Source organism: Falco naumanni, chromosome 15 (genome assembly GCF_017639655.2).
Source record: "Falco naumanni isolate bFalNau1 chromosome 15, bFalNau1.pat, whole genome shotgun sequence".
In the NCBI taxonomy this organism is placed as follows: domain Eukaryota; kingdom Metazoa; phylum Chordata; class Aves; order Falconiformes; family Falconidae; genus Falco; species Falco naumanni.
In genome coordinates, this window is record NC_054068.1 from 21542957 (window position 1) to 21560963 (window position 18007).

At 56.1% G+C, this 18007-nt stretch overlaps 1 protein-coding gene across 1 annotated transcript in view; it reads right to left on the bottom strand.

Moving 5' to 3' along the window:
- Window positions 1-18007, bottom strand: part of VAC14 (VAC14 component of PIKFYVE complex) — a 64093-nt gene that overhangs the window by 6200 nt on the left and 39886 nt on the right. Inside the window, exon 14 of the mRNA XM_040615271.1 lies at window positions 16181-16313. Coding sequence (XP_040471205.1) covers window positions 16181-16313 — 133 coding nt within the window. The remainder of the gene's footprint in view (window positions 1-16180; window positions 16314-18007) is intronic.

The window sequence follows — 18007 nt, forward strand, 5'->3', positions numbered from 1 at the left end:
GTGGCAGCAGAAGGGAGATGTTGTGGGACTCTGCATTTGGAGGGTGCAGCTATTTGCACCAGGGTAAGGCCAGAAAAATAGTTGGGCTAATTCACATTCCCAGTCGTGCTGCTCTGGGACCTCGCTGGCATGCACCACCACAGCTTGTTGCCACCTCAAGCCTCCCAGTGATTTCCCTCGAGAGGTTTCAGCATCGCTTTCCACCCTGACAACTGCAGGGAGCTTGCAGCAGCATGGTTACAGACAGCATACGATGGCCCAGTCAGACCAGTATCACCCCAACACCATGGAACTGGCACAGAGTGAGCGTGGCCACTGGGACAAAGCAATCCCTCCCGGCACTGTGCGACCCGGCAGCCCTGGAGCCAGAGGCCGCCTTTCCGCCTGCAGCTCCCCTTTCTTCCAGTAACACGCCCCGTTGCTCTTTGAACTCCTCCACGCTCCAACTCCCATGAGATCCGGTGCCGAGGGGCTCCAGAGCTCCAGCTGGTGAAGCTGGAAGATGCCTCTGCTCTGCCGGACACCCTGCCAGCACCACTCTCCCCAAAACATGGCACAGCCGGCGCCGTGGTCCATGCCGATCTGCCTGCCCGAGCCTGGCAGGTCACGGCAGGAATGTCCTGAGGCATTCTCAAGGTTTTCGACATTTTAGACCAGAAACCAAAACCCAGATATTATTATTATTTTTTTTTTTTACTTCCTCATTTGTTTGGATTTAGGGATTTCCTGTTTTTCTCCAGGCTCCTGCCTTCTTGGGCGGTTTGTCTGAGGACACCTGAAACTGCTGCCCCGTGCTGGCTCAGCTCTACGGTGCCCACACTGGAGAGACCCAGGGGAACTCACCTAGCTCCCCAGCTCCTCCTGAAACTGGGATGCTCCCTGCATCCCCACATCTCCCCTACAGGCTGACGGGGAACCCCAGTACTGGGGCAGATGCTGGCAGCTTCTCTGCTTTCCCCCAACTCCTACAAGCACTGTTCCCCACCAGATAATCTCAGTTGGCAATGAAATCCCCACCTGGAGTCATCTCAGGAGGGTTTGGGGGGCAAAACAAAGAGCACCTGCTTTGGTGGCTGGGTGGGAGGCATTTGCTAGCTGCTCAGTTTGGCTGGGAGGCAGGAGGCACACTTGAACTCCCCCACCTGCCCCGAGGTCATGTTTTCACCTCCCGGAGTGAGGAGGAGGAAGGAGTTCCCAGCCCATGTCCCTGCAGGGAAGGACCGGTGGAAGACTACTTGTCTACAGTTAGACACCAAAACCCATACCCTAAAGCCTGGTGTTTTAGGGATGCAGGGGATGCACAGGGAATGAAGAAACGGATTTTCCCTCCTCAACATGTGGAGGAAGAAACCTCCCACCTTCCCCCCACCTCCTCATCCTGCCAAGCAACCCATCCTCTCCTGGCCCAGCCCCGGCTCCCCTCCATCGGCAGCTCCCACATCCCGCGTGGCTGCTGCTGGACAATGAGATGCTCTGTGCGGGCTTTTACGTAACCCAACCCGACGATCGCCCTGGACCCCGCTAAAATGGAACGGGCCGTGATAAATAAGCTCATTTATCCCAATTATTCTTACGTAACCGGCTGCATTCATGGGGATGAAAATGCTTCCCCGATTTCTCGCCGCTTGGACGCGGGCTGGCTGGAGGAGGGAGAGCGATGGGAAAGTGAAGCATCGAGGGAGGGAAGGGGATGGCAGAGGCTTTTAGTCCAGCCTGATGGAGCCAAAAGCAAATCAATAGCTCAGCATTGCAGGCAGGATCCGGTCATCACCAGCTGCGGTAGAGCAAGCCCAGCCTGGGCAGGTCCAAGCCCAGCCCAGGAGTAAGTTGGCTCCATCCTACCCTCCTCCAGTAAGATGGGATAACTGGATGTCCCATCCGCACCCAGCTTCCTCCAGCAGCCGTGCTGGATGCTCGGACCGTGAAGCGGGGTGATTTACTGTGCCCAAAGAGGGGACAGGTCCCCCAGGGATGGACACCAGGATAGTTCTACCCCCAGTTGCAAAGCACCCGGTGTGCCAGTACAGCTGGGGACTGGCTCTTCTGCTCCTGGCTGGCAGGGAGCCGGCGTTTTACACCTTCCAGGCAGAAAGGCTACGAAAAGAGCTCAAACAAGCTCAGCCAAACCAAAAATGGTACCAGCGAGCATCGAGGGCAATTCAGTGACCTCCAAAGCTGCCCTCCTCTGTCCACGGCGAGGACACCCGTCAGGTCCCCCCTCCGCAGCTCCTCCACGGAAAAGGAGGGCTCTTGCTTTCCATAAATAGGAGCTCTGACATTTGGCTGGTGAACGCCGCACTCCCAGCAAGCAGGGGCCTGAACACGAGCCGCTTTCTAATTTCAGGCCTGATTTTGATTAGTGGGAAAGGGCTGGGTTTGTTCCCCCTCCTTTTGGTGGCACTGAGAAAATGGAAACCATCGGGGTGTTAAAGGAGCAGCCATGCAGAGTCCGTCCCCCCCTGCTCTGAAGCCATGTCACCCCCCCGGGATGCTGCCTCTCCGTGCACTATCCCCGCCAGCTGCCCCAGGCTCTCTGGGAGCCACCAGCAAAATGAGTTTGTCAGTGCTCAGCGGCCTCCCCTGACGCAGGTAGAGACCCCAAACTGTCCCCCACAAAGCCCCTTGATCAGCACATCCCAAAAGCGGTCCCCAAAGGAGGGGACAACTGGCCGGCCACACAGCTGCTGGCCTCCGTGACAGCAGCCAGCAGCTGAACCCAACTGCCAGCGCCGGGTGGCTGCCAGTGGGATGGGAGGGGTCCCCCGGCGCTGATCCCCTGGGAAGCTTCGATGGCACGAGGGGAACGTGAGGCTGGCTGGGAGGAGGCAGGGGATGGGGCCGTACAGGGGACAGGTGGCTTCAAACCAACCAGGCAGCAGCCAAGATGCCAAAGGGGCGGCTGCAGAAGGGCACGGGCGGAGGGGACAGCAAGCAGGAGCCATACCCCTTATATGTACACCCCAGACATATATACCCCATAAATATATACGTATCTGTATCTCCCAGATACATACATCCCATAAAAATGTGTGTGTGTATATATATACACCCCCCTTAAATATATATATCCCCCAAGTATATACACCCTATAAATATAAATATATACACCCCATCTGTAAGACTGAAAACTTTACTGACGGGGCTGGTTGCGGCTCACCCATCCATCCACCCGCCGTGTTTTGATGTAACGATGGAAGGAGCTGGCTAATCCCCCCGAGGCATCATCCCAGCGAGATGCCTCTCCCCAGGGCTCTCCTTGCATCCCCACGGGCAACATATGTGTCCCTGCCCCCTGCCCCTTGTCCACGGGGACCCTGCGAGTCCCCGAGACCTCCAGGTGTGGGAGAGGAGGGGAAGAAGCGTCCCTGGGGAGGCAGCAGCCGCAGAGCATCACCACACCACGCTGCCGAGATGTTAAGCAGCATCGGCGCAGGCACATGGCGCGATAATGAAGTGTGGTATTTAGGCCATTAAAATTTAACTCCTTAAATTAAAAGGGTTATTCGAGCCTTTCTGATGGAGCCAAGGAACGCAGCTGCAGGCCGGCGGGAGGTAGGCCTGCTGGCAGCGTGGTGATGGGGCACAGCCCCTGCCCATTGCCCTGGATGGTGCCGAGCCACAGCGAGGCTCCCGAGGGACCCAGTGGGTCACCCCCAACCCCACCACAGGGTCAGGACCCTGCCATCCCCCTAGCCCGAAGGACCCCTTGGCAAGACGATGCTGGCCGAGGGAAGAGCCACGGAGCTCACCACAAGCTTTGCATCGCCGTGCCACCCCAGGGTCCCCCTGCATCCCTGAGCTGCACCCCATTAAGCACCACAGCCCCCCCGATATGGCGGCACCCAAGCCCCGGGGCAGGGAGCTGCTGCGGGGCAGCGTGCTGGAGCCCAGGGGACGTCAGCGCGATGGCTTCAGAGCCACATCTCCAATTAAGGGCAAGCCCCGGCGTCCCTCCCAGCCCTCTTGCTTTGACAGCTCGATGCCTGGAAACCCAGCTAATCTAAACATCATAATTTCAGGGAGCTGCTGGAGCTTCCATCCTGCCTGCTCGCCCCTTTAACTGCTTTGGTCCCGTTCCCTGCCCTGAGCCACCACGCAGGAACAGGATGGCGGAGGGCTAGGGCAGCCCGATGCTTGCTCGAAGGGGGTGAAAGTCTAGTTTTCCATACAATCTAAAAAAAAAATAATGAAATCTAGCCCCACTGTGGATGGAGACACCGTCTCCTCTGCTGGGACCGGCAGGGAGCCCTGGTGGGGAGCGCTGCTGGCCCCATCCCATCACCCACCCATGCTGAGCACCATCCTGCTGTGTTCAATTAAGCAGGTGCTTCTTCATTAAGCACCATTGATTTGCTTTATTAGCTCTGGGCAGACACAACACCCCAGCAGGGAGAGAGGGTGGTATCTTGTCCCACTTCCAGCAACTGTGGTGGGGCCGGAGCCAGGGAAGGAGCTGGCTAAGGCTGGGGGGAGCGATGCTCCAAGGCGCTCTGCAGCTCTGCCCCCCTTTTGGTTTATGGGGCTTGCAACCTCTACCCTGGCTGCGAGATCCTCTGTCCTTCCTCCCCACTCTCCTCTTCCCCCGCTCCCTTCCCCTCTCCTCCCAAGGCTTTCCACCACCCTTCCTCCCTGCTCCAGGCTCCCCAGGAGATGCCTCTGCTTGACCCGCCTGCCCAGGGCGCCTGCAGCTTCTGCGATGCTCGTCCCCGTCCCCCTCAAATCCTCCTGCCAGGAAAAGCAGCATCCCCAGCCCAGCAGCTGGGATCCTTTAGGAATGTGCAGAGGAAGCACAGATAAAATTAGGATGGGAAGGGGAGAAGAAGAGCGCAGGGAAGGCAAAAGGATGCCATTCCTCTGTCCTTCCCCACCACAGCAGTGAAGAAAATCCCAGTGCTCCATTTTTCTCCCGGTCTTTGCCGAATCCAGGCTCTGGAGCTGCTCCTCTGGGCAAGGGAAACCATGGCAACCCTGGCAGCTCCCGCTTTCAAAATCCATAGCGTTTAATGTAAGGGATTGCGAAGGGTTTGGGAAGTTTAGGGGCTCCTTCTGCAGGAGGCAGGTGTGGGGAGGAGAGGGACCCTCTGCCTGCTCCACCTCCTCTCTCCCAGCCACCCATTTCCATCTCCGTGAAGCCTCTGCTGGCACATCTCGCTGTCGGACTCAGGTCCTCGTCAAGAGACAGAGAGGACCTGGGGATGTCTCCTGGGGATGGGCTGGAGGGAGATATGTGGCGTGGGAAGCTGTAAAGTACCACCTGGCCAAGGAAAGCCCTGGAGAGCACGGACATGTCCTTGGGAAGGGCGGCTCAGGAGCCAGCACAGCTCGTCCCAGGTGAGCAAGGAGCCTGCTCCAGCCAGGGGGACGTGAGCAAAAGCACGACCCACGCCTCCTCCTTCACGTGGCTTTTGGACTTTTCTTGACGGCCCAATGTTCAGATCTTGCTCTTTGAGATGTCAGGTCAGTCAGGAAAGGGAGCCCATCAGCGGGAAGGGCGAGAACGCTTAGGGGAGGCCTAGTTTAACGTGCCACAAAGCCTGAACTTTCTTTTCAGCCTCACCGGCCCCGGTTTCTTGTCATGGTTAACAAGTTCCCCTGGGAAACTCGGTGACAGCCATGGACCACAGATCCTGGGAGGAGATGTGTGGATCTTGGGAAGCAGGAGGCAAGCCCTGTGATGCCTTTGCTTGAAAAGGGAAAGGTGCAGAATGTTTCACTGCAAACAAGAAAACCCTCCTACGGAGCGGCTGCTCGGCAGAAACCGTCAGTGTGACAACGGCTGAAGGAGCTGCAGCGCCAGCTCAGTGCTGGGCTGGGGCCATCTCAGCCATAAGGTGCTCCCCAGGGGTCCCCAGGGACCCCTCTGAGCACCCAAGGGGGATCCCTGAGAAGCACAACACAAACATACAGTAGTATTTGAGATCAACTTCAGCTGCTGAAACAGCATCTCCGTCCCACAGAGAGCTTCAGCCCTGGGCTTCTGTTCCTCGTGGTGCTCCCCTTGGACACCAGACCACCGGGGGGTCCCTGTCCCAGCGGGCAGGATGGCTTTGCCCCTGCCCACCTGCCTACCAAAGCTGGGCATGTCCACCTTGACTTGTGATGAACCCAGCCTGGTTCCTACCTCGGACACTGGCTGCTTGGAGAAGAGCGCCCTTCGAAGGGCTCACCTTCCATTCATAAAGCAGGTATCCAGCACCTCTGGGGACTCACATCACCAGCGAAATTCCTCCGCCTGTTCGGTATGGAGCTGTGGGTAACAGGACTGTAGCAAGGAGAAGGAAGAGTTCCTTCAGATGAAGTGTCTTCAAACAATTTCTTCAGTTTCTTCCTCTGATCGCCTTCAGCACAGAAGATGATCAACCCCTAATATCCTTTGGGATGGCCCAGAAGCTAAAAGATAACTAAATTTGGAAACTTAATGGTCCACTCAGCCCAAGATATTACCCAACTCTTAGATGTAACACAGATGAATGTGACAGCTCCTCCAAGGTGAAGCCCACTAGACACACATAGACCGCAGCAGCCTCCAGCTGCCCAAGTTAGTGCGTCCCAGAAGTTTCCTCAAGGAAACCTTATGGTGACCCCCAGACAAAGCTATCCTGCCTGCAAGCATGCAGTCACTGATGACCTGCAAAGCTTACAAGATACTGTAGGAACATCGGAGCATCTACAGGAAGCTCAACTGAAAAACAGACAGCTCTCCCCTTCTGAATGCTCCAGGAAAGCAAAAAATAACCCCCCGTGGCATTTCTTCCCCAACTTTTAAACGCCAATGACTCAATGGCAAAACAGACAGCAAATGCAAGTCTCTCCCTGGGCTCTTGGGGCTTCCAGCACCAGGCAGGAGGCACAGGCAGCAGCATTCCAGCATGTGCCTGGCAGGGTGAAACCCTGGCTCCAGCCCCCCTCCCCAGCTGCGGGGAAGGACTCATGTTCAGCCTGACCGCAGAGGGGGACTTACAGCAGGCAGTGATGTTTTCAGGCAAGCATCCTCTGTTTTGAAGGAGGCAGGGCAGGGGCTGGCTGGGGAGGTGGGGAGATGTGTAAAGCAGCAGCAGATCCTTCCTTTCAGACGTACACTTCCCTTTCAGGCTGACAGCTGTGGCCTAATTTTTAAGAAAACTGACAAGCGCCTTATTTCTCCCCCTATAATTTCTCTTCACTGCAAATAAAATAGGTTAAAGGAACGGGCGCAAAGCTGTGGCAACAGGAGCTGGGAGAGGCTGATCCAGTTCAGGGCGTGCACAGCTTGAGGAGAGATGGGAGCCACAGTCCCTGTGCTCGCCCTTCCCCATCCCTCCCCATCACTTTGCTTTAAGACGAAGAAATAAAAGTGCTTTTGCTCCTAAAGGCATGGCTGAGGAGCATGTTGCTGTCCTAGAGGTGGATGAACCTTTGCATTTCCCCTGAAGGGATGGCAAATTTGCGGGAAGATGGTCCTGCTGGGCATCCCTAGATGTCTGAAAGCAGAGGGACTGGCTGGAGGTGGAGTACACCAAGAAGACACTGCGTGTTTGAGGGTGAAGCTTTCCAGAAGGGAAGAAAAAAGGGACTGGAAGGAGGTGGCAGCATCCTAAGGGTGGCAGCAGGTGGGGACCCACTGGCTCAGGGACATGCCTGCCCCGGGGTGGGAGGTGAAGCTGCCTCATCTCTTCTGCCAACATCTCAAGTTGGACCCGCCGTGACTTTTCCGTTGCTTTGCTTGAGCAAACTGGCTGTATTTTGCTTGATCAGCTCAAATCCAAGCACAGACACACTAGAGGCAGCGATAATCCTTGTGCAGCTTTGGGGAGAACAGACAGAAGGAGCAGGAGGACTGGGGACACTCAAGCACATCCTAGAGCTCAGGGACGGAGGCGCCTGTGGGTAACCCAGGGAGCCCGGCCACACTCCTCACTCAAGTGTGTCAGCTAAAAAACCACCTCCGTTTATGTTGTGGTTTAGATGCCTCAGATGTTATTTTGCCTTACTGTGGGGTTTGCCTCCGTGCCTGCTGCATCTCGCTGCTTTTCAGCATCGCAGGGTGGATCCCACTGCCCACCCTGCCTTCGGAGCCAGGATCCCTGGAGGGATCCAAGGTGGGATGCAGCCTGAGGAGCCTTGCTCCCCCCTAACCCTCCAAGGCTCACAGACGTGTGAGAGAGGCTGGATGTTCCCTGCCCTGCCAGCACTGACAGCAGCTCAGGCACTGAAGGGAAGGAGCTCCAACCAGGGTGGCTTTGTACAGCTCCACACTTTCAACGCGAGTTGATGACAATGATGACATCTTATCCCAGGACATCCCATCCTGGGAGCAGATCGCCCAGCTGGACCCACAGTAGCTAAGAAGCCTGCAGCTGCGGTGAGCCCTTCCCAGGGCAGCATCCAGCCTTGAGCATCTGCCTTTGATGAAAATCTGTGGCAAAGTGAGATTGTGGGAAGTGCTGGAGCATCTTCGCCCGCCTGCCAGCTTGTGCCTGCAATCGGTGGGCGGCGCGTGAGGAGGGAGGGCTGCACGCCCATTGCCGGCGGAGAGCGATGGGCTGTGAGATGCTCGAAAGCAGCCAGGAATAGAAAAAGGCCCTTGATGAGAGCAGCAGGAGGCAAAACACTCAGCCCTGCCTTGAGGTTTTTAACCAAGTGTGCCTTGTGTCTTGGGGATAATCCTGAGCAAGATCCCCTGTAAGAAACATGGGTGGAAAATGCCATTATTCAGCCTCTCCCAGACTCCCTGTCCGGCTCTTCCCTCCACGAAGATGAATAAACCAAGATGTCACATTTGCAGAGCAAAAGAAGGGAACGCTGCCAGAACCCCCAAGCCCTGACCGATGGGATCAGACGGGTTAATTTAGCAGCTACCAGTGAAAACCACCCCCCACACACCCCGCAGTGAGGGTCCCCACCCCATCGGCTGGGCAAGGAAAATTTGGGAGACACCTTGAAAGCAGCTTGTGCTGAAGCCCTGCTCCAGGAAACATGATGATTAGCAAGCAGGGGAGCTGTGGGCTCCTGTCCCCACTGCCCTGCCCACCTTTTCCCTGCTCCCCCCTTTCCCAGCCCCTTTTCCGGAGGGCTCCTGCTGGGATCCCAGGGAAAGTGCCGGGAGGGAGCAAATACCCACACCCCCCACACCCCCCTTCCGCCTCTGTGGGGACCTGCCCTTTGAAGGAACTTGGCCATTTTTGGGAGGCTTTTCCTCCCCTGCACACACTTCCCCTTCCTCCCCTCCACCCTCTTGCTGACCCGAATTAGTCCCAGCCCACTCCGGTGCTGCCGCTCACATGTGGTTCCCATTTTTCTACAGGAAAATCCATCAAAACCTTCCAGGCAGCTCCGAGTATGGCCAGTCCCGGCACAGCTTTGGCGGGTAGGACAGTGAGCTCCCCTGGCTCCTCCAGCCCCCAGGGCTCTGTGGAGGCATCTCCTGTCCTTCCCTGGGGGGTCCAGCCCCAGGAGTGGGCTGCCAGGGGCTGGCCCAGCTCCTGCTATCCCAGCAGGAACAATCCTTAGGCAGAGCAACCAGGCTCCTCCATCATGCAGATCATGCTGTTGATGGTTCCCAGTGTGTTGTAACCCTAGATCCAACCTCTAGCCTGGGGGAAATCGGGTATCAGAGAGCCCAGCATGACGCCTCATAACCTCAGTGAATTAAAACCTCATTAAACACATCCTCCCTTGGGCTTGCGGAGCCCATTGCATGATGTAAAACAGGCAGATTGAGAGCCAGGGGTTTTTGGAGGTACAGAGGAGTTGCTGGCTTTCACCCCAAATTGGCATGAAAGCCTGAGAAGAGCCCGCAGGGTGCTCACCACGCACGGCTGGGGCAGTGGGAGATGCGCAGCAGCAGAGCCTGGGTGCCACCGCACCACTGAAGCATCACTCCGCATCTGCAGGCGCGGGGTTTCTCACGGCTGGGTGGAGGCAGAGCTGGGGAGAGATTTTGGGGAATGTGCAGGGGTTAAAGGGAGGCACAGAGGAAAGAGAGCCAGAGCTGAGCAAGGAGAAGCCCACAGACCTCGGTGCAGAGCCGGGGATGCTCACTGCCCCACTCCATCACCCTGTGCCTGGCTGGGGGCTTGGGTGGGAGGGAGCCCTGCTTACTGCTTTGCAAACGGCTGGAAAAAAAAAATAAATAAAAGGCTTTCTCCGGTTCCTCCTTTCTGCAAGGCACGAGGTGGGGGATGGAGAGCACACAGTTCATTAAAGCAGAAGGGCAGGCGGCCAGCGAGCATCCTGGCAGGCAGAGCACTGTATTTTCGCAGGCTGCCTCCTGACACAGAAGCTTCCCTTGTAGCACTCACAGCTGTTTGGATTTTACCCGAGTTCATATCACAGTTTATCAAAGGGGTTGCATTTCCCCCCCCCCCCTTCTTTTTTTTTTCTTTTTTTTTCACACTTTGCTGAGTACAAGCTGAACGGTTCCCGCAAAAACAAACGCAGGTTTTGTTCTGCAATGCAGCAGGCCGAAGGGTGGGAGAGAAGAAGAGGCGACATGCATTCCCCTCCCCCCCCCAGCCCCGATTCACTTGCTGGTGGGGCACAGAGATTTTCGGGGCACGGGTTTGGCAATGGCAGCTGGAAGGGGCATGGTGGCATCAGCACAGCCAAAGGAAGGAGGAGCAGGAGGGGATCCCACATCCCAGCCCTGGGAGCTTCCAGCTTGCCAGGAGGTATTGAGACGTTTGGCCAAGCAAACTGTGTGTGCAGGGGAGCTCAAGGGCATCCAGGCTGGGGAGCAGAGGAGGATTTTGGTCAGACCCAGCTAACCCCCCCCACCCCAGCGAGCGGTGGGCGATAGACTGGGAGCTGGGAGGTTAAGGAGGGATGGGGGGCAGGGGAGCGGGGCGGATGGGGCAGGGGGACAGTGAATCACTGCAGGATGGTGACATCCTGGGGATTCTGCACCCCCTTACCACCAAAGCAGACACGCACCAGCTCTGCACAGGATCCCCACGTACTCCTCACTGCCAGAACCTGAGGCTAAACCCCCAGCCCACTCCCTCCCCAGAGCACTCCTCACTGGGATGCTGGCGGGCTGCCCTTCCCTTTCCACCCCCCCAGACAGAGAGCACGGCCCTGGGAATGCCAGGCAGGCCAAGCAAAAAGCGATTTAACATGCTCCTCACTGCCTGCCTGCCAAGAGCATCGGATGTCTGTGCTCCACAGGCCACGCCAGCCCTCTGCTTCCCCCGCTCTCCAATTACCCATCCTGGTTAGCAGGTTCAAACCCACTTTGCTTTTTTTCCTCTACTTTTTGGGAAGAAAGGGGTGTTGCACGGTCAGTTCCAGCCTCTCCAAGGCAGAAAAGTCCCCTCCTGCCCAAAAAGAGGGGACTGGCCATCCCAGCAACACGCCAAGGGCCTCACCGTAAAGCCCTTTATGCACCCAACGTGACATGCAGGTGTTTGTCCCAGCTCTGCCCTCTTTGCTATCCAGCTCTCCACTGCACTCATCCCGGCAGCACTTTGAGACCTCAAGGAAAAGGCAAGATTTCCAGCCAGATGAACTTTTCTGTCTGCAGGAGCCATAAACCCTCAGCCCCATCACGAGACTTGGGATTTTCCACCTCCCCAGCTAATGCCATAAATTGGCCAAATAACCTTATCTGCTCCAGCCTACGTCTTCCAGAGCAGATGGAGAACAGCCCACCCTCCTGGCTGCCACCCATGGGGTTCAAGCATCCCCCAAAAAGCCAACGACTGTCCCCAGTTGAACAGTCAAGCCCTGCCAGGTGGATTGCATGGGAGGAGGCTGAAAAGTCGCCCCAGGGCCCCTTCTATGCATCTTAACCTCAGAAAATGCCTCATGAGAAGGTGCTAGGCAGCAGAGAGGTTTATTTAACAGCTCTATAAAACAAGCTGAGACAACCCCTGTGCACGGGCCCCTGCCTGGGGAGCAAAGCGCTGACTCAGGCATCCTCTCGTGCCCCAGGGTGCCACTGTTCAGCGAGAAAATGGCCTCTCGGGGCTTAAAAGTTAAGCCTCGCACTTCAAAGCATCCACACACACCGTGCACGGGGATGTCTCCAGCCACTGGAGCACATCCCACACCCTGGAGGGTTCATTTGCCATCCTGGCAAGGTACATCAGCCATGAATGTCTGAGCTGCTCCACCTCAGAGAGGAGCAAAAAGCCAGCTGCTTTGGTGCTAGGCTTGGCTTAGCCAGCTGAACTGGCTTCTGGAGGTCAGACTGACCTCGGGGACAGTGCATGGGCTGCACAACCAGCCCTGGAGAGCGACCAGAGGGGAGAAGATAGCTCCTTCCAAGGGCGAGCTGCTACAGCAGCCAGCCCTATCCTCAAACCGTGCTCTGAGCAGCAACACTGATGTCTGTAGGGTAGGGCTTTGTCTTTTGCTTAATCCCCCCACCCCATAGCACTGGTACCAAAAAGCAAGCGTTAAATCCAGCCCGTAAATCATAAATCTTGGTGTGAGCTGAAAAGCTCAGTGCCGCTCTGCTGCCTGCCTCCTGACCGGCTGAGCAGCTTTCCCTCCACAGGGTTCCTGCCCGGAGGACGGCCGTGCTGCTCCAAGGAGCCATGTGATGCTTTGGAAGCTCCTCTGCATTTTTCTGCTGCTCCAAGCCATCGTCGGGAGGCCAGAAGCTGAGTGTGAATAGCTGGTTCTTGCTTAAGGGCTCCGTCGAGTCCAGGATGGTCATGTGCCAGCTAGGGCTGATAGCTCCTAATTAGTGAGAAGGCTGGAAGGTCTCAGGTCTGCTCATCAAGGTGAGAGGTAATACTGATGCTGATGCTCCTGCCTCTGACAACCTTTTGGGAGCCACCTTAGAGTGCAAACATGCCTGGCTCGAGGGGAGAAGGCAGGGCTTTGAATCCTGAGTTTTGAAGATGGAGTAACTTTACTGGCTTCCAGCCTAAAAAGAGTCACAAGTGACAGTGAGACCGACCGACCCCCAGAGGAAACCCTGTCAGCTGCAATGTGGAAAACCGATGCCAAACCAAAAAGGAATCCTTGGAAGAGAGCATGGGAGTAGGTTTGCCACCTCTCCGGTTCCTCAAGGGGAGAGGGGTGGAAAGCGTGAGACTGTGGGTGATTCGCACCACTGGAGCCCCCTTGGCACATCCCTTAGCAAAGAGGGTCCCCTGCCCAGGCATTTGTGAGGCATCCAAGCAGCTTTAAAGAGCCTTTTCCTGGATGTTGCCCCTCCCTTCTCCTCCTGCCGGGGCTCAGCTTGGTGTGTGAGTTCTGCTGTGGCCACAGGCTCTCCCTCCGTGAGGTCCCCTTGGCTGGTGGTACAGATGGGTCATCACACCGTGGTTTGATCCAGTGACGCCGTGCTGGATCCCACTGGGGAAGGTGGCAGACCAAGAAAGGGCACCTCCTGGATGCACCAGTGGCACTGGCAGATGGACCTCGTGCCAGTGCGGGGTTATCCCCCAGCCTGGTGGTCCCTGGCAAGGAAGAAGAAATGATGTGGATTCTTCCTTATGAACAACAGAAGTTTTTGGAGCTGTTTGCCTGTTATTTTAAAGGCAGGTTGTGTTTCCACTTAGCTCCACCCTGGTGTCTCTGGCAAACCATGTTGAGACACCCAGCTTGGCACCAGGGTCACTGATGGCAAGGACCACCCATCACAGCCCCCCATCTTCACCTGAGCCAGGCTCGGAGGGTGGGCTCTGCCCAGGAGGGCTGTGAGTGCCTCTCCCACCCATCTGTCAACATCAGACAGGCACTGGAGCAGCTCTGCACGTCTTGGGGACCACAGGTCCCTACAGAGCAAAAGATGGTCCTACCCCCACAGCCTCCTGCTAATCAGACCACGCTCCTGTCCTCAAGCACATGAGGTACTGTAACCTCTGCCTCCAGGACTCTGAGGACACATCAGGAGAGAGACTAAAGTCCTTTCAGAGTCAGCAACCAGACACGAACAAGCTTGAGTCAGGTTAGAAATAAACGACCTTTAAACACAGACCCTCCGCCTGACCTCACGGACCTTCGAACTTGCCCACTGGCAACGTGACGGGGAAAATCGCTGCGCTGTGCTTTAATAAAAACCCTGTCCCCCGTTTCCCTTTCCCCTGAGCACCCATCCTTCAGCTGGAAATCATTGCCTAAACTTAACAGGTCTATCTTCCTTCTCCACTTGACTGTTTTCAGGCTGGCCGGCAGCGGGAAGGGGCAGCGGTGGACCTGGAGGGGAGGGGAAGACGACAGGTACAAAGGGAGCAATCGCGCCAGCAGTGGGGGAGGACCACGCTTTAGCATGCGCTGTCCTGGTCTCTCAAGCATCCTCCTTGCGCTCTCCGGCCCAGGATGAAACATCACCAGCACCTCCCAAGTCAAACATGAGGCTGGCTTCTCACCCCGCTGCGCCGAACAGCTGAGCTGGCTTGTGGACAGGGGAGGGATGTAACGTGGGAACGCACATACGGCTTCAATTTGAAAAGTGGCTAAAAATAGCACCATGAGGCTCCCACGTTCACTGGGTCTCTCCGGCAAGAGATCAATCTTTTCCAGAGAGTCCTGTAAAAGTTTTCCTCCTCTACTCCCATCTTGTTTTTTCTGGACACAGCAGATGCGTAGTTAATACCAGCACTTCAACTGCCATCAGTAGGTTTCAGAGTTAATCGCAAGTACCACCACTTTAGCTCCAGACCTGCATCTACCCTACGTGAGCCACAACGTGACTTGACAAAGGACAGAGTAATATATTTTTTTCCTTTACTGGATTTTTGGGGGTATGAGTCACTGTAAAAAGCCCCGGCTCGCTGAGCTGCTGTGAGCCAGTCCCACCGCACCGCTGGCTGGCTGCTGGGAAAGCCGGCCGCGCCAGCCACGGCTCATCCTGACAGAGCTGGAAGGAAAAATCTGAGGTGGCTGCAACACAGGAGAGCTTTCAAATGGGACCCTGCCCAGGCTCCCTATTGCTCTAATTGCCCTGCGCTCTTACTGAGGAACACGGCCACTTTGCCTGCCAAGTGCTGCTCACACCAGGGGCTGTGCTGCCTGGGGGGAAGGAAGGGGACACTATGAGTGGGATATTGTCTCTGCCCTATCCTTAAATCCCCGGATGATTAAACTCAACATTTCCAGACTCCTATCAGAAGAAAAAAAAACCCAAAACCAAAACACTCCTATCAAAAGAAAAAAACCCAAACCACTCCATATGCACAGCTAGATTTCTTTTTTGGGGGGGGGGCGGGGGGGAAAGGTAATGTATTACATTAATGTAATGTAAGTGGGGGGAAACCTCTGAAATCCTTGCCCTGCAGCCCAAACAGCAGCTGCAACCCTGCCCTGCCCATGCTTCAACATTTTTGCAACCTGCTGTGCTTTGCCTCAACATTCATTGCTCATGGGCTGAATCCAGCAGCAGCTTTTCGGTGAGCTCTCAGGCTGCCCGAGACATTGGCACAAACTGCTGCCCAACCTGGTACAGCTCAACATCCAGCTCAGCTTAGCAGATTTTGAGAGCTCTGCACAATTTATTTCCCAATCACAGCGACAGGACTCCCCCACCAGTACCTCGTCCACCCCTCCGCCTTTGGAGAGGCATCTCTGAAGTTGGGTTTCATGCTCTCCCCACGTTCGTTTTGATGCCACCTCCCTGAAAGCAAGGGAGAAAAACCCAGGCTCCTTCCTGCTCCTCCCACCAAGCTCCTCACCAATTTCTCCACCTCACGTCAACCATTAAGCCCATTATTTCCCAGGGAGCTGAGGAAATGGTGTCCCTTGCCCCAGATTTCATTGCATTAAAGATAATGCCCTGCCAGCTGCCACAACACTTCCCAGGCTTTCCAGCCTCTGCCACAGCTCCTTAAAAAGCCAAAGCAAAACCTTCCAGCTCCACACACGGAAACACGCAGTTTTGGGGGATGAGGCATTTGCTGGGTGAACATCTCGCCAAGCCGGGTGGAGCGATTCACTTGGCACCCCGAGCGCAAGCCTGTCTTCATGCTCTGGCTGGTCTAGTTGTTTCTTAATGAAACGGGCTCTGACAACGCTGTTTAATAAGGAGCTGCTTTGCTTTCGGGGATGGGAGCAAGGAATATGGTGCCTCAACACGTGAAAGGCAAAACCAGTTTGCCCTGAAACCATCTGCTGGCGAGTGAGGGAGGCTCGTGGAAATGGTTTTAGCTGCGAGGGAGGACAGCACTTGAGCTGCTTGACTTCATCATCCCCATCCCACTCTGCCCAGGGGTGCTTGGGGGCTTCAGTGAGGCTGCTGGGGGGCTCTGACCTGATAATGAAAGCTCCTCTGGTATCCAGGAGTTTCCGTTCGCTGCTGAAGCGCTTGAGCAGGTTGATCATGAACTTGTAGAAGTAGGAGTTCATAGTGGGGGTGGAGGGCGAGCACTCCAAGCCTTTTGTACCTGGGGAGGCAGGGGAAGGGGAGAGCAAATTAGAGCAGCCAGGGCCCTCCTGCCGAAGCAGTCTCAGTCAGAGAGCAGACACCCAAAATACAGTCACAGCGCTTGGCAGAGGAAGGCTGGGGCATGAGAAGGTCTCCAAGCCTCATACAACCATATTTGCTTGGTCCAAGCAGAGCCAGCCCTGCCGCAGCTCTCTCCAACCCAGGGGAAAGCGTCCTGTGGTGGTCCCAACCCGTGAGGCAGCATATGGCAGTGAAACGGGCTTTTTGGGAGATCATCCCAGAGCCATTCAGCTTCAGTAGCTGATAAAAGAAGGGGTGCCTGAGGCTCTAGATCAATAAGCAATCCCCATCTCCTTGGCTACGGCATGTACACGCATCCCAAAACCCAGGCTGCTGGTGAGCCGAAGAGCCTTGAATCCAGCCCCACAGACGCCCCGAGCCCGCGCGCAGCGGCAGACACACACATTCAGCCCTGGGTCATGGCACAGCCACCGGTTTACACTCGGTGACATGATTTCTCCTGAGCAGGAGCCGCTTGGTGCAACAGTGTGACATACAGCGTGCCCCGGGGCTAGCAAAAAGTACCGGTCAAACCACAGCACAGCTCCAGGACTACAGACTGCACCAAAACCCAGGGGTTTCTTTTGTTCTCTGTTTGCAAAGACCCTTTATAACAAAAGAAGCTGAAAGCTAGGGAAGGGGGACTGGCACGAAGGAGCTGTGGGCCCTCCAGCCTGGAGCATCCAGGAGCATCCTTCTGGTCCCTCCAGACCCAGCGGGAGCTCCGGCAAGTGCTGGGTCTGCCCAGAAGGCCAACAAGGCTTTGTTTTGAGGCACCACCTATTACAGGTCACACTTCCAAGTCTCAAAGGCAAAAAATTACAGGTAATGAGAGTGGCCGGACTCTGAGCAGGGACGGTACGGGAAGTGCCTGGCTGGAGGGAAGGGGAAGGGTGGGAAAGCAGAGAGAGGAGAGATAGCAAGGAGAGATGGCAAGGAGAGATGGCAGGCTTAAGAGAGCCTAGGTGTGCTGCGACGTACCCAGACCCAATGCACTGCCAGGCCTGCAAGGCTCTTCTGTGTTTCCTCCTTAGGCACTTTGTTTAGGACCGGAGGATTTCCAGCTGTACAAGGAAGGGATGCTCCACACCCTCTTGTTGCGCAGGGCACCTGGAGCTGGCAAGCTGCTGCTCACAGCCTCTGCCAAGCGGCTGGCATCCCCCTCCGCACACTCTCAGGGCCAGAAATTCACTCTTGATGGGCTCCTATTGCTCGTTTAGCAGCAAATGATGCTCCAGGTTGTAAGGTGTGTGGGCTGCTGCTGCAGGCGGCTCTCGCTGCTGCGGCACCCGCTTGGTAAGACATCCTAACTGGGTCCGAGGCTATGTGCAGGGCGGGTAGCCAGGGAGGGCTGGCAAAGGGGCATCTCCCAGCTCAGGGTACACAGAAAGCTTTAGAAAAAATATCCCTTCAAACCCACAAATGCAGGGAGCTGGCAAGTAAAGATTGCTTTTCCCACAGTGAAATGACAGGGGAGATGGTTTATTTAGCAGGACAACGCTCAAAGCAAATGTTTGGAGAGAGCATTTTAAAGGCGACTTTGCAACAAGGGGAGCTCTCTCCCTTAATTTCTCCTTTGGAAAGACCATGTCTAACCACGGTAAGGAGAGAAGCTGGCACACGCGAGCACCC